This window comes from Eretmochelys imbricata, chromosome 14 (genome assembly GCF_965152235.1).
Source record: "Eretmochelys imbricata isolate rEreImb1 chromosome 14, rEreImb1.hap1, whole genome shotgun sequence".
NCBI classification, from domain to species: Eukaryota; Metazoa; Chordata; order Testudines; family Cheloniidae; genus Eretmochelys; species Eretmochelys imbricata.
In genome coordinates this window covers 30642625-30661333 of record NC_135585.1, presented here as the reverse complement: position 1 = coordinate 30661333, position 18709 = coordinate 30642625, and the positions used below count along the sequence as shown (strand labels likewise).

The 18709-nt window shown below is 46.4% G+C and overlaps 1 protein-coding gene across 1 annotated transcript; it reads right to left on the bottom strand.

Annotated features, from left to right (window-relative positions):
- Positions 1-15241: 15241 nt before the first annotated feature.
- On the bottom strand, positions 15242-16201 carry LOC144274346 (olfactory receptor 14A16-like). Its single transcript, XM_077833106.1, has one exon. It carries the CDS (start codon positions 16199-16201, stop codon positions 15242-15244), a length of 960 nt encoding a protein of 319 aa, XP_077689232.1.
- Positions 16202-18709: the final 2508 nt, after the last annotated feature.

Here is an 18709-nt window from a genome sequence, read left to right as displayed (position 1 = left end):
TATCTTTCTTAGTTCATTGTGTGATGGCTGTGGAGGGAAGGAGAAGAGCAATGGTCAGGGTTATAGTGAGAGAGGGAATGACACTGATTCCCCTCTCCATGATATCTCATGGTGTGAATGTCAAAGGTGCACAGCACTTGTCACTTCCATTGTCTGGAGTAGTGAGGGCTCCTCACCGCTCACAACCAGGTCACTACTCTGGTGCGTCATTACAGGAGTGTAAATTGGCATCGCTCCCTTAAAGTCACTGGAGCTGGGTCAGTTTACACCATCTGAGGATCTGGCCCAAGATGTGGCTTGATCAAATGCAGGATGAAAGATGGAACAAAGTACAAATCAAATCCAACAATCTGAGCCAAAATTATGCCCCTATTGCTATAGACAGCAGGCTCACAACTTGGCCAACTAAAATACTAAAATGCCAGCACAGTCTGATTCCCACTTAACTGAGAAACACAGCACAGAATCACCCAGCTTCCCGCATGGCAGCTTTTCTGTGATGATTCCACCCCAACATCCCACATACCGCCTGATGCCTACTTACACGTTGATTTATGGCACCAGATCCCAGCTGCACTCCCATTGCTGGGTGATGATGGGCTGGTCGCATCACTCAGTTGCTGCTAGGTTGTGTGGTTCCCCTCTGTGACTTTATTTCTGTGCTGTGTGAGTCAGGAGACTTCGGTTCTAGTCTTGCCTCTTTCACTTTGTGACCATGGAGCAGTCACTGCTGTCTCTCTTTCCTCCCCTTCCCTTTGTCTGTCTTGTGTACTTTGAATGTGAACTCTTTTGGGGATGGATTGTGTCTTCCTATGTGCATGTTCTGTGCACATGTTGACAGTATTTTTGTTTAGCAGGCAGCAGTGTGGGACAGAGGCTATGATGGTAGAAGTGGAGATCTGGGTTCTAGCTCCATCAACCTCCTGCCTGTCCTTGGGTAGGATAAAGAGAGACAGGCTTTGTCTGGGAGCTTTGACTCTCAGGGCTTTAGTTTAGAGAGGTTAGTATGTTTAAAACACATTCTCTGGGCGACCAACTTTGCTACTTACTCAGTTTTACCATCCTGCAGCTACCCCTTTGAAACAGACAAACACGGTTGCAATAGAGGGAATGGGGTTGGAAATTATGGTGTTATTGGACAATATTTATGTTCCCCACCCTGGTGAAAAGCTAAGTTTCCAGGTAGGAGTAGTCAGACAATTTCTACTTTATTTCAAAGGAAAATTCAGTTTTCAATTAATATATTTTCATGGAAAGTTTCTGATATCCATAAAAATGAAAACTTTTTTTGATTATGCCTAAAAATTTTCAGGTTCGAACAGTTTTTGGCTGAAACTGTTTGGCTTTCACAACCTCAATGAAAAGTCAATTTTTTCTGGTGGAAAATAAAATCTGATCATCTCTATATATCTGCATAATTTGATAGTAAAAGTCTTCAAGAGTTCTAATTGCAATTCATATTTCTGATATTAAATTTACCCCATATATGAATACTCTAACATATTTAATTGAAATAGAAAACTTACCTTGTTGGTCTTTATTCCAATTTGCGATGCGTTTGATCCGACTGTGTTAGGAATCATTGGTCATTATCTATCTATCTATTCACCCACTGCCAGGATTGTTTGGTTCTCTCTCTCTCTCTCCTGCCCCCAACACTGTCGTATTCACCAGCTGTTGTCGCATCCTTTCGCTGGATGTCCTGAGTTGCAGGGGTCTCTCTGCAGTTCCTAGCACAGATGGGCGCTCCCTGCTTCCCTCCTAGGGCAGGCTTGGGTGAAAGGTGATGGACTAAATGGGATCAGGGACTGAAAGACAGTCCCAGCTCTCGAGCTGATCCTGGTTTGTGCCGGCTTCAAACAAGGTCAGAGCCCAAGATATCCCTGCTCTGGGGCTAAATAGCTGAATCTGGTCTCCAGAGCTGTGAGCCCAGCTCTGCTCTCACCTCAGGAGCAAACCATCCTGACAACCTGCCCTAGTTGACCCTAACCCCCCAGAGGAGGAAGAGCACCTGCCCTGCATCTCACATGATGACAGCATCTCTTGAAGGACCTTTAGCTAAAAACAAGGCAGGGCTGGATCACAAAGGGGGTCCCCACAGGATGGCAAAATAAAACAGATATTTGTAGCACAGACAGGGGATCTACAATAGCTAAGAGCCTCTTGGCACCAGAGTCTCAGTTGGCCTGGAATAGCCTGTTCCTTCATTAACTCCACGTAGTCACCTCTAGGGGAGCAGAGATGTTTTTCTCCTGCATTGCACCAGCAGCTCTTGGGATGCAGCCACCAGAGGAACCCACAGCTCAGGCTGCCCTGGCTGCTTGAAGTTCCTCACGAAGAGACAAACACTAAAAACTAAGGACCAGGTCCTGGGCTGGTGTAAATTGATACACTTCCATTGACTTCAGAGTAGCGTGGGCTATTTATACCACTTGGGGATCTGACTCATTGACTTCCAGGGAGCTACATCCATTTACACCAGCTGGGGATCTGGCCCATGACGCAGTTTCCAACCCATATCCTTTGCCTGTGAAACTAAACCAAAGAAGAGTCAAACATTCGTAACCAGTCTCCTCTTTCCTAGCTCTTTGTCCACTGGGATGAATTACAAGTATAACTTGTAAGGGTGACAGAGCGATTCATTCCCACTTGGGACAGAACTGGGGACAGTGTTGTGGAGATTTTCTGCATCTGATCTTCAACTTTTATTGGGATGAATAGCCCAGGGGGTCTTTTCTTTCTTTCTTTCTTTCTTTCTTTCTTTCTTTCTTTCTTTCTTTCTTTCTTTCTTTCTTTCTTTCTTTCTTTCGTTCTTTCTCAGTCGTAACATTGTTTTCCTTCCGGCAGACAACATTAAAATAAAAGGCTCCTTTGGCTGCAGATGCACTGTTTATAAATGTGTAATTTACATGAGACATTCATGTCAGAGAAACTGATGAAATACAAAGAGCCAGAGAGTAGAAATCAGCCTGAGACCTATTGGAATCAATGGTTCCGATCCTCAGCAAGTTCAAATCAGGGTAGCTCCACTGGAGTGAATGGGTCAGTGCCCCAGTTTCTGTAAATCACCTCTAGCTGCCTTGGACTCAAAGGATCCAGATCCCCAAACAGCTGTTGTGTAAATCAGCCCCAGCCCCACTGAAGTCAATTAGACCAGTTCCTCAGTGAATGTAAATTGGCAGAGTGCTATGGAACTAGGCCAGGTTACATGAGCTAAATATCAGTGCTGTGATGTCGATTTTTTTGTTTGTTCCTGTCTCTGAGATTCTCATTGCTGAACATCACAATCCCATCTCAATGCTCCTGGAATATTCCAATAGCAGGGTTCATAGAAACCTGCAAGATGGGTACCCAACCAGTAAATGAACTGATGAATATTATTATCACCACAGCAACGCCCTTCTGCTTGAGGTTGCACCATGACTACTGTTTAAAGGTCCTCCTTTCTTAAAAAAAAAAAAGAAAAGGAAAAAACAGAAGACATGCTTAGTCAGATACTTTTGAAATTTAATGTGCCTTAGGAGGGTGCAGGGTAGGATTAGTGACCTAAATGTGGGGTCATTTGAGCCAAGGGTTGTGGAGATATGAGCCCAGTTACAAGTTTCTAGGTTTTGTTTATTTTGCTCAAAGCTAGAGATCAAACTATTGCTGTGATGCAGCTCAAAATGGTCTCAATCTGTCTCATTTTACCCAAGGTAGTGCATGGCCCCCACTAAATCTTGGGGGACCTGAAATGAGAATGCAATTTAAGAAAGTCTGCGTGTTGGATTGTGCGCTTGTGCCAATGCAGAAGGAGGGCTAGAGGATTTCCATTCCCGCCATTTCGTATGGTTTAAAGCTCAGTTTCCGGAAGTGCACTAGAAGCTGAATGGTTACTCGGATAGCTTTGAAATTTGGGTGCTTTGGGCAGGCCCGGGGCAGCATTCGAGTTCCAAATTTGTTGTCATTTGACCAAGGGCTTCCAGAGTTATAAGCCCCTCCATAACTTCCAGTTTCCTTCTGCTGCCTTGTATTGTTAAACTGCGAGGTACGAATGACAGGATCAATCACAGACCTCTTTGAGATTGACGGCTGTGAATTCATCCTTCAATTAACACAACTAACAATAAGTTAACCAAAAGCCCCCACCTTAAGCTTTGTCTACACTACCAGTTTTGTCGGTCGGGAAGTGAAAAAACCACCCCGACCAACAAAAGTTTGACCGACACAAGCGGTAAAGGTAGTAAGATCCGAAGGGTAGACAGGGCGGTAAAGGGAAAAGCTGTAAGGTCCATAGTGTCAACATGGCCTAACTCTGTTGAGTTACTCACTGGGTGAGTAAGAGGAGAAACAGCTCCATTTACTCGACTAGAGTTACTCTTTATTTACACCAGGCTGAGGGCGAGAAGAATGAGTCTCACAGAATCCAGTGGAATCACTCCTGGTTTCCATGGGGGGAGTGTATCCGCACCAATGACCAGTGTGGGAAAACACAGGGATGCCATTAACGTCTCTCTGTTTGAACTGGGGTAAGTCAGCTTGGAAACCCCAGCCCATGTTTATAGCTCTCTCCATTCCTAACTGTGCAACCCTGGACTAGGTCACTTCATTTCCTTCCCCACCTACATTTCCATCCATACAAATGTCCTTTGCTTGATGTGGCCACCTCTCCATGGAATGGGGAAAAAATGAAACAAAAACCTGTGAAGTGAAGAAATTTCCTTGGAGAAATTTGCTCTACTGAACACATGGCGTGCACCTCTATGACCAAACCCTGGAACTGCTGAAGTCAGTGGGAGCATTGCTAGTGACTGCAGTGGGATCAGGACCGGGCCTTCCCTGCTATGTAAGAGCTGAGGGTTGTGTGGCTGACAGAAGAAGACTATTTCTATCAGGAAATTGCAAATTAATTTGAGATTAGCCCAGCTCAGACACTGGGCTCCTTCTTGGGATCCTCACTTCCCCAAAGCTCAGGCGAGGGGGCTTAGGATCTGAGGTTCTGGTTCCACACTAAAGCCCATCCCTACAGAACCCACCTTTACTTTGACTGGCAACAATTGGTTCCTTTGATGGCTATCACAATCTCCGTGGAGAGACCATGTAGTGAAGGGGACTGGGAGCCCGAACTACCCTCTCCCATTTTGAGATGATCTCTTCAGGTCCACGCTGGTCCATGGTCTCTGCTGAGGCTGCTCACAGGGGATTAATGCGTTCTAGTTTGGATGGATGAGAGTTTGGTGGGTGCTTTCATGATGTGTCCAAAGAGATGAGGCACAAAACCAATTTTTCATGGAGCTCAGAAGGGGAGGACACTGGGGCACTGCTCACTGGGGCTGGGTTGAATAGGTGACCTAGACATGAAAGCAGCTGCTTCATCGGTTATCTCCCAAGCCAGCATGTCCCATTCTGCACCGAGATGGCTATAGCATTCATGTGAACATGGGGTGTGAACGGAGACCTCCTCTCCTTTCATATGTCCAGTGCTGGAAGCGAAGACCAGGGACTGTCCTGCTCTCTAAAGATGCCGTTTCGGGGAACAGAGAGACAAGGTGGGTGAGGTAATATCTAGTGAGTAGAAAACAGCTCAATAGAATGGGCACCATGTATCCCGGGTACTAATTGCTGATTTCCATGGAGAGGCCCCAGGAATGGGCTTGGCCCTCTGGGGGGACCTGTACCCGACTCTGCAGCATCCTGTGTAATTAGAGCAGAAGCAAGGGGGTGTGGGTGCTGCAGAATCTGGAACAATGCAGTGGACACTTGCTCCAGGACGTGAGCTATGACAGGGATTTTCAGAGTGGATTCATGGAAACAGGTGCCCAATGCCCATTGTCTGCACAATGGGAGTTAGATGCTTAACTCTCTTAGGGTATGTCTACACTACGAAATAAGGTCGATTTTATAGAAGTCAATTTTTAGAAACTGATTTTATTCAGTCGATCGCGTATATCCCCACTAAGCGCATTAAGTCGGTGGAGTGAGTCCTCAATACCGTGGCTTGCGTCGACTTACAGAGCGGTGCACTGTGGATAGCTATCCCATAGTTCCCGCAGTCTCCGCTGCCGATTGGAATTCTGGGTTAAGCTCCCAATGCCTGATGGGCATAAACACTGTCGCACGTGATTCTGGGTACATGTCGTCAGGACCCCCCCTTCCTCCTTCCCTCCCTCTGTGAAAGCAACAGCAGACAATCGTATCACGCCTTTTTCCCTGGGTTATCCATGCAGATGCCATACCACGGCAAGCCTGGAGCCCGCTCAGCTCACCGTATGTCTCCTGGGTGCTGCTGGCAGATGCGGTACTGCGTTGCTACACATCAGCAGCTCCTTGCCTTCACGGCAGACGGTGCAGTAGGACTGATAGCCGGCGTACGTCTCCTGGGTGCTCCTGGCAGACCTCGGTGAGGTCGACTGGGGCGGCTGGACAGAAATGGCACTCCTCCTCTTAGAGCACCGAACGGGAGCCAGAGACTCCAGGTCATTCTCTTCTTTAGGTTTCGTCTCATGGAGATTCAGTCCTGCCTGGAATATCATGCGAGCTGGAGGCTTCTGCCTCAGGCTGCTCTCCCAGCCGGCAGCACCGCACAGTCGCACCTACCCAGCTATAATGATTTAGACCAACTGAGAACCTCTCTCTTCACCTTTAAGAAACCTGTGTAACCCTTCTGCCAGTTGGAGTCGGCAGCAACAAGGGCCGGGTTCAATATCTAGGGGGTCCTTTTCAACAATGCAACACAACACCAGCTTGAGCCCCCAACCAGTAATCTGGGACAATTACACATCCCTCTTTGGACACCTCTAGAGATAACACTTCCCCTCTCACAAGCACAGAGCCCGAGTGTAGAAAAGAAACTTTTAACAATGTAACCCTTCTGCCAGGCCGAGTTGGTAGCAGCAAGGGCCGGGTTCAGTACACAGGGGTTCCCTCTCAACAAAGCAAACGCAAAACTGGCTCAAGCCCCCACCCAGTGGCCTGGGAAAATCTAACACACAACCCTGGGAGCCTCAAAGAGACAATACTTCCCCTCTCGTAAGCACAGAGTCTCGGTGTAGTCTCGGAAAATCTTTAATAACATGAGCTAAACGACATCAGCATTAAATTGGGAAAACACCACAACTAGGGTTCATCAACCAAACCATGAGCAAAGACCCACCCCAGCAGATTGGGCCATGTCCTTTCCCTCTGGTTCTTGACTCCAACAACCCAAACATCTCTTGAGTCCAGCAACCCAAAGATTACCCAAAGTCCAAGAACCCAAACGCCCAGCCCCAGAGTTCAAAAGTTCATCTGCAGAGTGTTACTCCCCAGCCTGGGGTGGGGGTGTGTGTGTGTGGTAAGGGGAACCTTACATGATCCGAAGCGGACTGCCCCGCCGCTCCATAGGGCTTCGCTCCGCTCCGTTCTACCAGCCGTCCCGCGAGACACTCTGCTCTGCTCCGTCCCACTCCACCAGCCATCCCACAGGCAGCTCCTGCCGTCCTACTCCACTCACTGCCCAGCAATAAATATCTTCAGGCTCCCCACTACTTAACACAGTGCTCAGTAATTTTAGCTCTTTAGTGACTTCATCTTGTAGTAGTGGGAACCTCAGTGCTGATGCACGATAACCCCAAAGCAAATTCAGCTCAGCACCTGTAGTTAGACTCCTAATAGACCAAAAGTAGCTCTGATATTTCACAGTGGAGAAAGAGGAATGTGCAATTGATGTTTCAGGCCCTCTCAAAAGGCCCACAAGACCAGGTACTAACACCTGTCCCCAACCTCTCTCAATTCACTGAGTTTTGGAACCCATGTCCCTTGTCTACCCGTGTCCCGAGTGCTACTTCGTTGATGGTGAGCCCCTTGTCACTGAGTGTGGGGGAGTCCGGGGCCTGCACCCCTCTTCCTGGGGTTCACTGTGACTCTCAGCCAGCCAGTAAAACGAAAGGTTTATTGGACAATAGGAACACAGTCTAAAACAGAGATTGTGGGGACAACCAGGACCCCTCAGTCAAGTCCTTCTGGGGGGCAGGGAGCTTAGACCCCAGCCCTGGGGTTCCCTGTGCTCCACCACCCAGCACCAAACTGAAAACAAACCCCCCCCCCCCAGCAGTCTCTCTTCTGCAGCCTTTGTCCAGTTTCCCAGGTAGAGGTGTTACCTCCCCCTCCCCGTCCTGGCTCAGGTTAAAGGCGCTCAGGTATCCCATCCCCAGTGAAACTCCCCTGCCACATTCCCAGGTCAGCACTCCCCCCTCCCTGCTGTGTCACACCCCTCCGTCATAACAAAAGGCCAAGTACAGTTCCATTCTCCTTGAGTCACATAATCAAGATAATAACAATTTATTCTTCCTGCCCCAATAACAGAAACACTGGGGATCCCACAGCAGCCAAAGTGACCATTTGGGCAGCTATGGGCTCATGCTAGGCGGGGTGGGTGAGCCGATGCAAATGAGATCAGCCCCTGAAGTTCTTTTCCACAACTTGCCACACCTCACCACCAGGTGTCAGGGTGGAGCTCATCCTGACCCTGCTGACAGTAAAAAGGGGGAAAGGAACCTGGCATTAACTTGGGAAAGCACTGCAAGCAGGATTCATAACATAAACCATGAGCAAAACACCCACCCCAGAGTATGTTGGGCAGTGTCCTTTTGCCTCAGGTTCTTAAGTCCCACAGTCAAAGATTCCAGTAACGTGCCCATCCCTTCACCGCACCCCACGCACAGCTGTTGTCCTTGGTCAGTGAAGACCCAGAGTTCAGAGGTGCATCTGTGGCGTTCACCGCCCACCCTGGTGGACGGAAAGAAAGGCACTTTGCTCTCTCCGCTGTCCGGGCATTTGCTCTGGCCCCTGCCTCTGCTCCGCCAGCCCTCCTGCACCTTCTGGGATGTCTTGAGGTCCTGCCACATAACACAGCTCTCAGTGATTTCAGCTGTTATTGGGGGAGCCTCACTGATAGTGCAGACTGGGCAGCCTTATGCACCAGAGACACTGTCCTAAAGCAAGACTCATGCTTAGACCTGGTTATTAGTGGCTTTAGCTCTATCGGTCTGCAACAAGACTCTCAGTTGAGTCTCAATCAGATCTGTTATTACACAGTGGAGAGAGAAAGGGTCAAATCGTGTCCAAGAGCCCTTACGCAGTGCTCACATCAGCCGGCCAGCAGGCAGGCACACACGCACCCATAACTCCAGAGCTTTTGAGGATGTAAATTTTGGACTTAGGCACCAAAATGCTTTTGCTCATTTAGCCCTGGGCTCCTGCTCAGTGGGGCTGGGTTTGGACAGGTGACTTAGAGGTGAAAGCAGCAACTTCATCTCTTATCTCCCGAGCCAGCCTGTCCCATCCTGCTCGACAATGTTTGTAGCTTCCACATGGAAATGGGGTGTGAACTGAGACCTCAGCTCCTCTCAGATGTTCAGGGGCTGAAGGCGAGGGACAGTCCTGCTCTCTCAAGTTGCCTTATTGGGGCACAATCTATTCCCAGGCCCTGCCGCAGCATGGTGCACCCAGCATGGTGTGCCAGGGACATACCATGAGCCTAGGGATTCAGTTACTGAGAGCAACCAAAGCAATCAGACCAAGTGGGGCATCCCCTAGGAAACCCCTGTGAGGAGCACAGAGCTGTGATTATGCCCAGGGAGCATTAGCAGGGGAGAGAGTAGAAAACAGCTCAGCAGAAGGGACCCAATGTATCCTGGGTGCAAAATCACTGATTTCCTTGGAGAGACCCCAGGAATGGGCTTGGCCCTCTGGAGGAACCAGTGACCGACTCTCCAGCATCCTGTGCAATTAGAGCAGACACAAGGGGCTGTGGGTGCTGCAGAATCTGGAACCGTACAGTGAACTTTCACTGCGGGCCATGAGCTGTGACAGGGATTTTCAGAGTGGCTTCAGGGAATTATGTGCCCATCTCCCATTGACTGCACAATGGGAGTTAGGCAACTAATGTCCTTAGACCCCTTTGAATATCCCAGACTTAATATACAGAGATTTCTGTCTTGTCCCCTTGTATCCTAAGTTTCTTTGCACCACCCTAACCCTAAGCGGCCAGATGATTAGCCCAAGGTTCTGAAGTCTGACATTTTTCAGTAGTACATATAGAAGCCCAGGTGGCAGCTGTGCGATCTTCCCTCACTTTCCACTCCCCGGACATGTGCTTCTACCCTGCCGTGGAGGGACCCTTGCTATATAGGACAGAGGATTCCTTTCTGCATACTTCTGGACCTCTCTATAGTAATGGAGCACAAGGATGCAAATCTATTTCCAGTGATGCTGATGTTTGTGTGTTGGGGACACGTCTTCTAGAAACCACACAAAGACCCCCAGTCCATTTCTTAAGGCCACCATGAAGCCATCACAAGGCACAAACTTTGATGCTTATGCCAACATAGTCACTAGCGGCCTAGCGGGGGAATGGTCCCTGTGCACCCCTAGGCAGTGATGAAGGCAAGGCTGGATGTTGAACACTGCAAAGCTCAGGGATGGATGTTTCTGTTTGGCCAATGATGAAGAGAGGGGCCATTTGTAAAATCTGACAATAGATCATTTTCCACTTGACAAAGCCCTCAGCTGGCATTTTCAAAGAGGCCTCATTTTCAAAGCTACCCAGTTACCACTGACTGTCAGCTATCCAATAAATATCAGCCTTTCTCGTGTACCCTGCTGGGACCAGATTGTTCTGCATGATCTAGAGGTGAGGTGGTCCCTATCTCAGCTGAGATGGGAGCAGCCTTATATTTTAAAACCTCAAACTCATGAGTCTTTGGTCCTGGGGTCTGTGTCTGGCTCATTTTAAAGGGACAGGGCCATTTGTAGAACCCATGTCTGGATACGGCTGCAGTTTACAAAGCCCTTCAGTGTTAGGAAGGGCTCAAAAATATGGTTTTTGGATCTGTCTTCAGTCTTCTGGGATGATATTGTTAAAGCCTCTTCGGGGATATCAGACACTCAGGACTAGACTCACAGAAGGAATTAGGGCCTGATTTTTTTAAGGTATTTAAGCATCTAGTAGGACTTTCAAAACACCCTTTGATTTCAATTGGATTTAGCTACCTAAATGCTTTTGAAAATCCCACCAGGCACCTAAATACCTTTAAAAATCTTGCCTTTAGGTATTCTAACGATGAGCATTGCAGCACCTAACATTTAGGCACTTAGAAAATCCCCATGATTCCTAAAGCCTGTGTTTGGAGCCCAGGCTCCCTGTTCAGTGAATGGGGAGAGGTAAACACCTAAATGGGATCCACAGTTGCCAGGATGCGGTGGGGAGGTGCCTAACCTGACCACTGGGAGATGATGACTAGACTCGGGTGTGCCAAGCTCCACCCCCTCACAGAGATAGTTGCCAATGTCGACCTGTTGGGTGGCGCCTATCCCTGCTTGTGATGCATACCTGGGAACCCTCTCCTTGGGTCAGGCCCCTCCGGTGTTTTGTGTGAGAAGGAGAAGGCCCTCCTGTTTAACTTTTAGCCCAGTGGTTAGGGTACTTACCTGGCCATGGGGAAACCCCCAGTTCAAGTCCCCCCTCTGCCTATGAAGGAGAAGGGATCTGAACGGGGATCTGCCACCTTTTGGGTGAGTATCCTAATCACTTGGTTGTGGGATATTCCCATGTGGGGCTCCCTCAACCTCTCCTGTTCAAGCTGTTCCACTTTGGATTAAATCATTAAAGAATCATTGGGTCAAAGAGGGAGAGAGAGCACATGAGAATTACCCTGTAGCCTGGTGGTCAAAGCACTCACCTGGGAGACCCCGTGTCCAGACCCCCTGCTCCAATAACTCTTTAATTATTTTTCCAGACTGGAACAGCTTCAACTGGAGTGACTGTGGGAGCCTCACATCAGAATACCCCTAACACTGATGACATGGACAGTGGCACAGCGTCCTTTCTCTGTGCAAGTCCTTGTCAATGTTGATCTCTCTCTCTCTACTCCATTCATCGGTGTGGTGCCGAAAGTCACTGAATCTTCCGACCTGTCTGTGATACTTCCAAGCAAACCAGAGTATGTTAAAAATATATCCGGTCAAAACAGATCAAAGTTCAAACACTAAGTGCGTTAGGATGAGCTGTTTGTAAATGAGCGATGGAGTAAGATATAGTCATACAAAATCTTTGCGAAATAATGTGTAATAAGGAGTACTTATAAGAAAATCATGATCTGGACATAGACAATCATTATCAGGAAAAGAAGCACAGTAATTTGCACAATAATTTCCATAGATTATTCATTATCTAGTGTGACAGGGTCGAGCCAGATGGCTACAGGAGAGTAGTAGAAGGCAGATATATTAGCCCCAGGTTAAGTAGGTCCCTTTCCCCTGGGTAAGGTAACAGGGAAGGTACCAGAACAATCAGGAACCTTCTGGAGACAATTCAGACAGACAGGCTGATTGGCTGCAGGTGTTCTAATCAAGAAGCTGCTAGAATCAATTAAGGCAGGCTAATCAGGGCACCTGGGTTTCAAAAGAAGCTCACTTCAGTTTGTGGTGCACGTGTAACGAGCTGGGAGCAAGAGGCGCTAGGAGTGAGAATGTGGACTGTGGGAGGACTGAGGAATACAAGCATTATCAGACACCAGGAGGAAGGTCCTATGGTGAGGATAAAGAAGGTGTTGGGAGGAGGCCATGGGGAAGTAGCCCAGGGAGTTGTAGCTGTCGCACAGCTGTTCCAGGAGGCACTCTAGACAGCTGCATTCCACAGGGCCCTGGAGTCGAAGGTGAGCCCGGGTTCCCCCCAAACCTCCCAACTCCTGGTCAGACACAGGAGGAGTTGCCCTGGACTGTGGGTTCATGAAAACGGCCAAACTGAGGGCTGCCATGAAGCTCAAAGGCAAACAAATCCGCTAATAAGCGCAAGACCCACCAAGGTAGAGGAGAAACTTTGTCACACTAGCTAGCTAGCTCATGTAATTTACAATCAAATAGAAATCTATCATTATCACTCAATGAGATTGTGGGTTAGGACAAGGAATGGTCCTGTCTGTCTGTCTCTCTGGCTAATCACATACTCTGCTTTTGTCTGTCATATATGAAGTGTACACAACCATGCACAAAGATGATATTCTAATACTACTAACAGGCCAACTTCTGAGATCCTTTCTCAGTTTGGGTGTGAGTACATCTACACGGGAAGGCGTATGGAACACCAGATCAGTGCATGTGATGGCACTTGTCCACTTACACCAGGGCTAGAACAAAATGACCCCAGACAAGAAGACAAGAAGACCCCAGACACCAGTGTTCATGTCACTTACTTTAAAACAGTCTTTCCACCATAGCAAGAATGACACTGTTTTTACATCCCCACAACAGAACGGATGTGGACAAATTGGAGAGAGTCCATTGGAGAGCAACGAAAATGATTAGTGGGCTGGGGCACATGACTTATGAGGAAAGACTGAGGGAACTGGGGTTATTTAGTCTGCAGAAGAGAAGAGAGAGGGGGGATTTGATAGCAGCCTTCAACGACCTGAAGGGGTGTTGCAAAGAGGATGGAGCTAGGCTGTTCTCAGTGGTGGCAGATGACAGAACAAGGAGCAGTGGTCTCAAGTTACAGTGGGGGAGGTAGAGGTGGGATATTAGGAAACACTATTTCACTAGGAGGGTTACCTGGGGAGGTGGTGGAATCTCCATCCTTAGAGGTTTTTAAGGCCTGGCTTGACAAAGCCTTGACTGGGGTGATTTAGTCGGCGTTGGTCCTGCTTTGAGCAGGAGATTGGACTAGATGACCTCCTGAGGTCTCTTCCAACCCTAATATTCTATGATGCTAGACTCATTTAGGCTAAAATAATAAAAAGATGCCTTACATATTGTCAAGATTCCTTCCCCACTCTGAACTCTAGGGTACAGATGTGGGGACCTGCATGAAAGACCCCCTAAGCTTATTCTTACCAGCTTAGGTTAAAAACTTCCTCATGGTACAAACTTTGCCTTTGTCCTTGAACCCTATGCTGCCACCACCAAGCGTGATACACAAAGAAGAGGGAAAGAGCCCACTTGGAGACGTCTTCCCCCAAAATATCCCCCCAAGCCCTACACACCCTTTCCTGGGAAAGGCTTGATCAAAATCCTCACCAATTTATACAGGTGAACACAGACCCAAACCCTTGGATCTTAAGAACAAAGAAAAAGAAATCAGGATCTTAAAAGAAGAATTTTAATGAAAGAAAAGGTAAAAGAATGACCTCTCTAAAAATCAGGATGGTAAATACCTTACAGGGTAATCAGATTCAAAACATAGAGCATCCCTCTAGGCAAAACCTTAAGTTACAAAAAGACACAAAACCAGGAATATACATTACATCCAGCACAGCTATTTTACCAGCCATTAAACAAAAGAAATCTAATGCATTTCTAGCTAGATTACTTACTAACTTTTTACAGGAGTTCTGAGCTGCATTCCTGATCTCTTCCTGGCAAAAGCATCACAAAGACAGACATACCCTTTGTTCCCTCCACCCTCCAGCTTTGAAAGTATCTTGTCTCCTCATTGGTCATTTTGGTCAGGTGCCAGCGAGGTGATCTTAGCTTCTTAACCCTTTACAGGTGAAAGGGTTTTGCCTCTGGCCAGGAGGGATTTTATAGCACTGTGGAGAAAAAGGTGGTTACCCTTCCCTTTATATTTATTACACATATCATTAATAATACAGTAATATCCCAGCAATCTACACATAATCATGTCAGTAGGAACTAAGCCATGCATAACCCTCTTTTGCACACTTTTGTCATTGTGGGGAGCAAACCTTTAGTTCGCTCAGAAAACCCCATCAAAGAGATGACATATGGATACTCCCAAGAAGGGACAAACATTGAAAATCCCATCTCACCAAACACTCACCATCTTCTCAGGCCTTTCCACCTCCAAAACCTCCTAAAACAAACAAACCAACCAAACCACCAATCCACCAGTTAAGCAAAAATAAGCTAAAAATCTGACAAACAAACAAACAAAAAACACAAAAAACAAATGCATCGATACCTCCATCTGAGTTTTTATCCCAAAATATAAGAAGAGCCAAAGACCTCACCAGGGACTCTGCTATGACTACTGATTTTATAGGCAAGGGTCCCAGGCAGTATGGTGATCGGTAGCAGTATATGATATATTCCAATCTTATTTACATTGGTGTAAACCTATAGAAACTCCTTTTTTTCCTGAGTCATGTTTGTCTGTATCTGTACTAGTGCAAATACCCAATTCCGCATAAACAGAGTGCACAGTATTTTCTTATGGAGGCAATAATGTCATCAGATTTTATTTATAAAGAAATACAGAATGAAATTGCTACCGAAGGAGACATATGGACATTTTGTTCTTAGTGAATAACCTCCAACCAATCTGTTTACTCAGTGCACCTTTGATCTCTTTGTTTCTCATGCTGTAGATGATCGGATTCATCATCGGTGGCAACACAGAATAGAGAACAGCCGCTATGAGATTCAGACGTGAGGTTGAGCTGGAGGTGGGTTTCAGGTAGGCAAAGGCAGCAGTACTAAAGAACAAGGACACCATGGTGAGGTGAGGGAGGCAGGTGGAGAAGGCTTTATGCTCACCCTGCTTAGAGGGGATTTTCAGCACTGCTTTGAAGATCTGAACATATGACACAATGATGAAAAGAAAGCAGCTTAAGCCTAAGAATGAACTAAAGATGAGAAACCCAACTTCAATGAGGTACAAGTCAGAGCAGGCGAGATTGAGGAGCTGGGGGATTTCACAGAAGAACTGATCCACCGCGTTGCCTCCACAGAAGGAGATTTCAAACGTGATCCCAGTGTGCAGTGCAGAGGAGAGAATACCAGTGATCCAGGCACTGGCTGCCATTTGGACACATGCTGTCCTGTTCATCACTGTCTCATACTGCAGTGGTTGGCAGATGGCGACGTATCGGTCGTACGCCATGATGGTCAGTAAGGCAAAATCTGCTGAAGCGAAGAAGAAGAAGAGAAAGACTTGGGCAACACATCCAGAATAAGAAATCGATCTGGTGTTCGTGAGGGAACTGGCCATGGATTTGGGGATGGTGACAGAGATGGAGCCGAGGTCTAGGATGGACAGATTCATCAGGAAGAAGTACATGGGGGTGTGAAGGTGGCGGTCAAGGGCTATGGCTGTGACGATGAGAAGGTTCCCCAGCAGGGATATCAGGTAAAGCAGTAGAAACACCACAAAGTGTAAAATCTGCAGCTCCCGAATGTCAGAGAATCCCAGGAGAAGGAACTCGGTCACGGCAGTTTGGTTGGACATTTTCTTCCGCAGTACACTGTGCAATGTCTGTGGAGGGAATGAGAAAGACAATGGTCAGGATTAGAGCGACAGAGGGAATGGCCCTGATTCCCCTTTCCCTAATATCTCATTCTATGAATGTCAAAGGTGCACAGAACTCATCACTTACAATGAGTAGGTGTTGTTAGTGCTCCTCGCCTCTGACAATCAATGAGTCATGTTACCACACTAGTGTAAATTAGGTCAGCTCCTTTAAAGTCAATGGAGCTTCGTCACTTTATCTCATCTGAGGATTTGGCCCAAGGTGTGGCTTGATAAAATGCAATATGAAGGATGGAACAAAGCACACTCCAAACCCAACAATTCTCACAACTTGGGTATGAAACTGATCAACTAAAATTCTAACACAGCCTGATTCTCACTTTGCAGGGCAATATGATGTTGACTCACCCAGCATCGTAAATAGCAGCTCATCTGTCATTTTTCTACCCCAAGCTCTGTGCATAGAGGCTGGTTGGAAATTTTCAGCTGAGTTCTTTTTAATGGAGACTGGTTTTTAAGCTAAATAACACATCTCAGAATCTGTCTGCTTTTCTCAAACATTTTGGGATTGTTTTGTAAAAAAAAAATGAAAACTTAAAAAAACAAACTATATTGGTTTTGGAATAAAAAAAATCAGTTTTCAGCAGAAAGTTTTCATTTGCCAAAAACTGGGGTGGTGGTGGGGGGAAATGGATTTAGGGTTTTCAGTGAAAAGTAAAAATTTTCCTAATGGGAGGAAAAATTCCAGTCAGCAGTAGGTATTTGATTAAACTGATGGGAAAGGTCTTCACCAGTTCGTATTGTAATTCATATTTATCATCTTAATTCTTCCCTGTATGTTGATCCCCCAACACATTTAATTGAAATAGCAAACTTCCTGTGCTAGCCTTTGTGGATTTTTTCCCAACGGAAGACACATTCAGTCATCCAGCACTAGGATTTTTTGGTCACTATCTATCTATATAGCAGAATCTAGAAGCTAAAGGCACAGGTATCTGAGAATCCTTTCAGCCTCATTCTGCGATTGAACTAGGCTCAAACCGACTGCTCTCTGCAGATGAGCTGTGAGTAGCTGGCGTTGAGCTGCACTGACATTAAAGGACTGATGCTGCGGGAAGGTGATTTATCCATATCTATTTCCTGAGGGTTAGCAGGACTCACGCCCTGGAGCCCTGCAGAGCTCAGAAGCAGAGATTCAGAGGCAAGGGCACAGAAACAAAGGTGATAACGCCAAAAGGGCCATTCAGACCCTCTAGTCTGACCCCAGCATAACACAGGGAGTACAATTGCCACCAGGGTTCCCTGATTCCAGCCAAGCTTCTGTGTTATCTGTGGGCCAGCATTAAAAGATAGCACCTAACCTGCTCAGATGCTATTGTAAATCCCCAAAGGCGCCTTGCTCCTTCTTTAGGTGCTTAAACCCTTTGTAATCCTGGCCCTGTGTCTATCTTGTTAACTTCCAAGGAAATCCTGGAAATATGGGTTCTAGTCCCATTTACCTCCTGTATGTCTTTTGGCAACATTGAGATAGACTGGCTTTAACTGGTGGTTCAACTCTGAGCCTAAAGGTGCTGGTGTGCATAACATATCAACTGTGGCTATCAGCTCTGCTGCTTATTCAATTTTGACCTTCCAGTAATTATCCCTTTGACACAGAAACAAACCCAATTTCAAGAGAAAAAATGGTTTTGAAATTATGCTATTATTGAACAGTATTAGTGTTCCCCTCCCTTGTTTAAAGCTCCATTCCAAATTAGAGATGTTTGGAAATTTAGATTTTTTTGGTAGTAGTAGGAAAATGAGTTTTTTGTAGGAAAACGAGTTTTTGAACTAAACAAAAATGTTCAGGGAAAGTATCTCCTATACTCAGATATTTGGTTTCATTTTTTTGAAATCTGCAAATCCCAATATTCTTTGGTTTGCAATGTGCAATTTCCAGTTTACAGTAGTTTTTAGCTGAAAAGAAATTAGTTGTTGCTTGCTGAACCCTGAAAAGATTTCTGATTTCTGATGCAAAGTCATTGTCCACCTTCTTTTTCTCTGACTGGATCTAGATGTCTGACTAGACTGAGACTTAATTCCTTAAAGAATTCAAATTGTAACTTATATTTCAGTTCTTACATTCTGCTGAAAAGAAATCTGACAGGCTCTAGCTGTTTGATAATAAAAGTCTTTAAAAGTTCCAATTACAATTCATATCTCTATTATTAAATTTGTCTGTACATTAATACCTTCACATGTAGAATTGAAAGCAAAAATGTAGTCTGTTGGTCTTTGTGGATTTTTTCCCAACGTGCGATGCTTTTGATCCTCCAGTACCAGGATTCTTTGGTCATCTCTCTCTCATGCCCCCATTACTGTATTATCCAGCAGCAGTTTCCATGTCCCTTTGCTGGATTTCCTGAGTCTCTCTGAAGTTCCTAGTAGACAGGGATCCACTCCACAGAGGGGTGCTCCCTGCTCCCCTCCTTGGACAGGCTTGGGCTG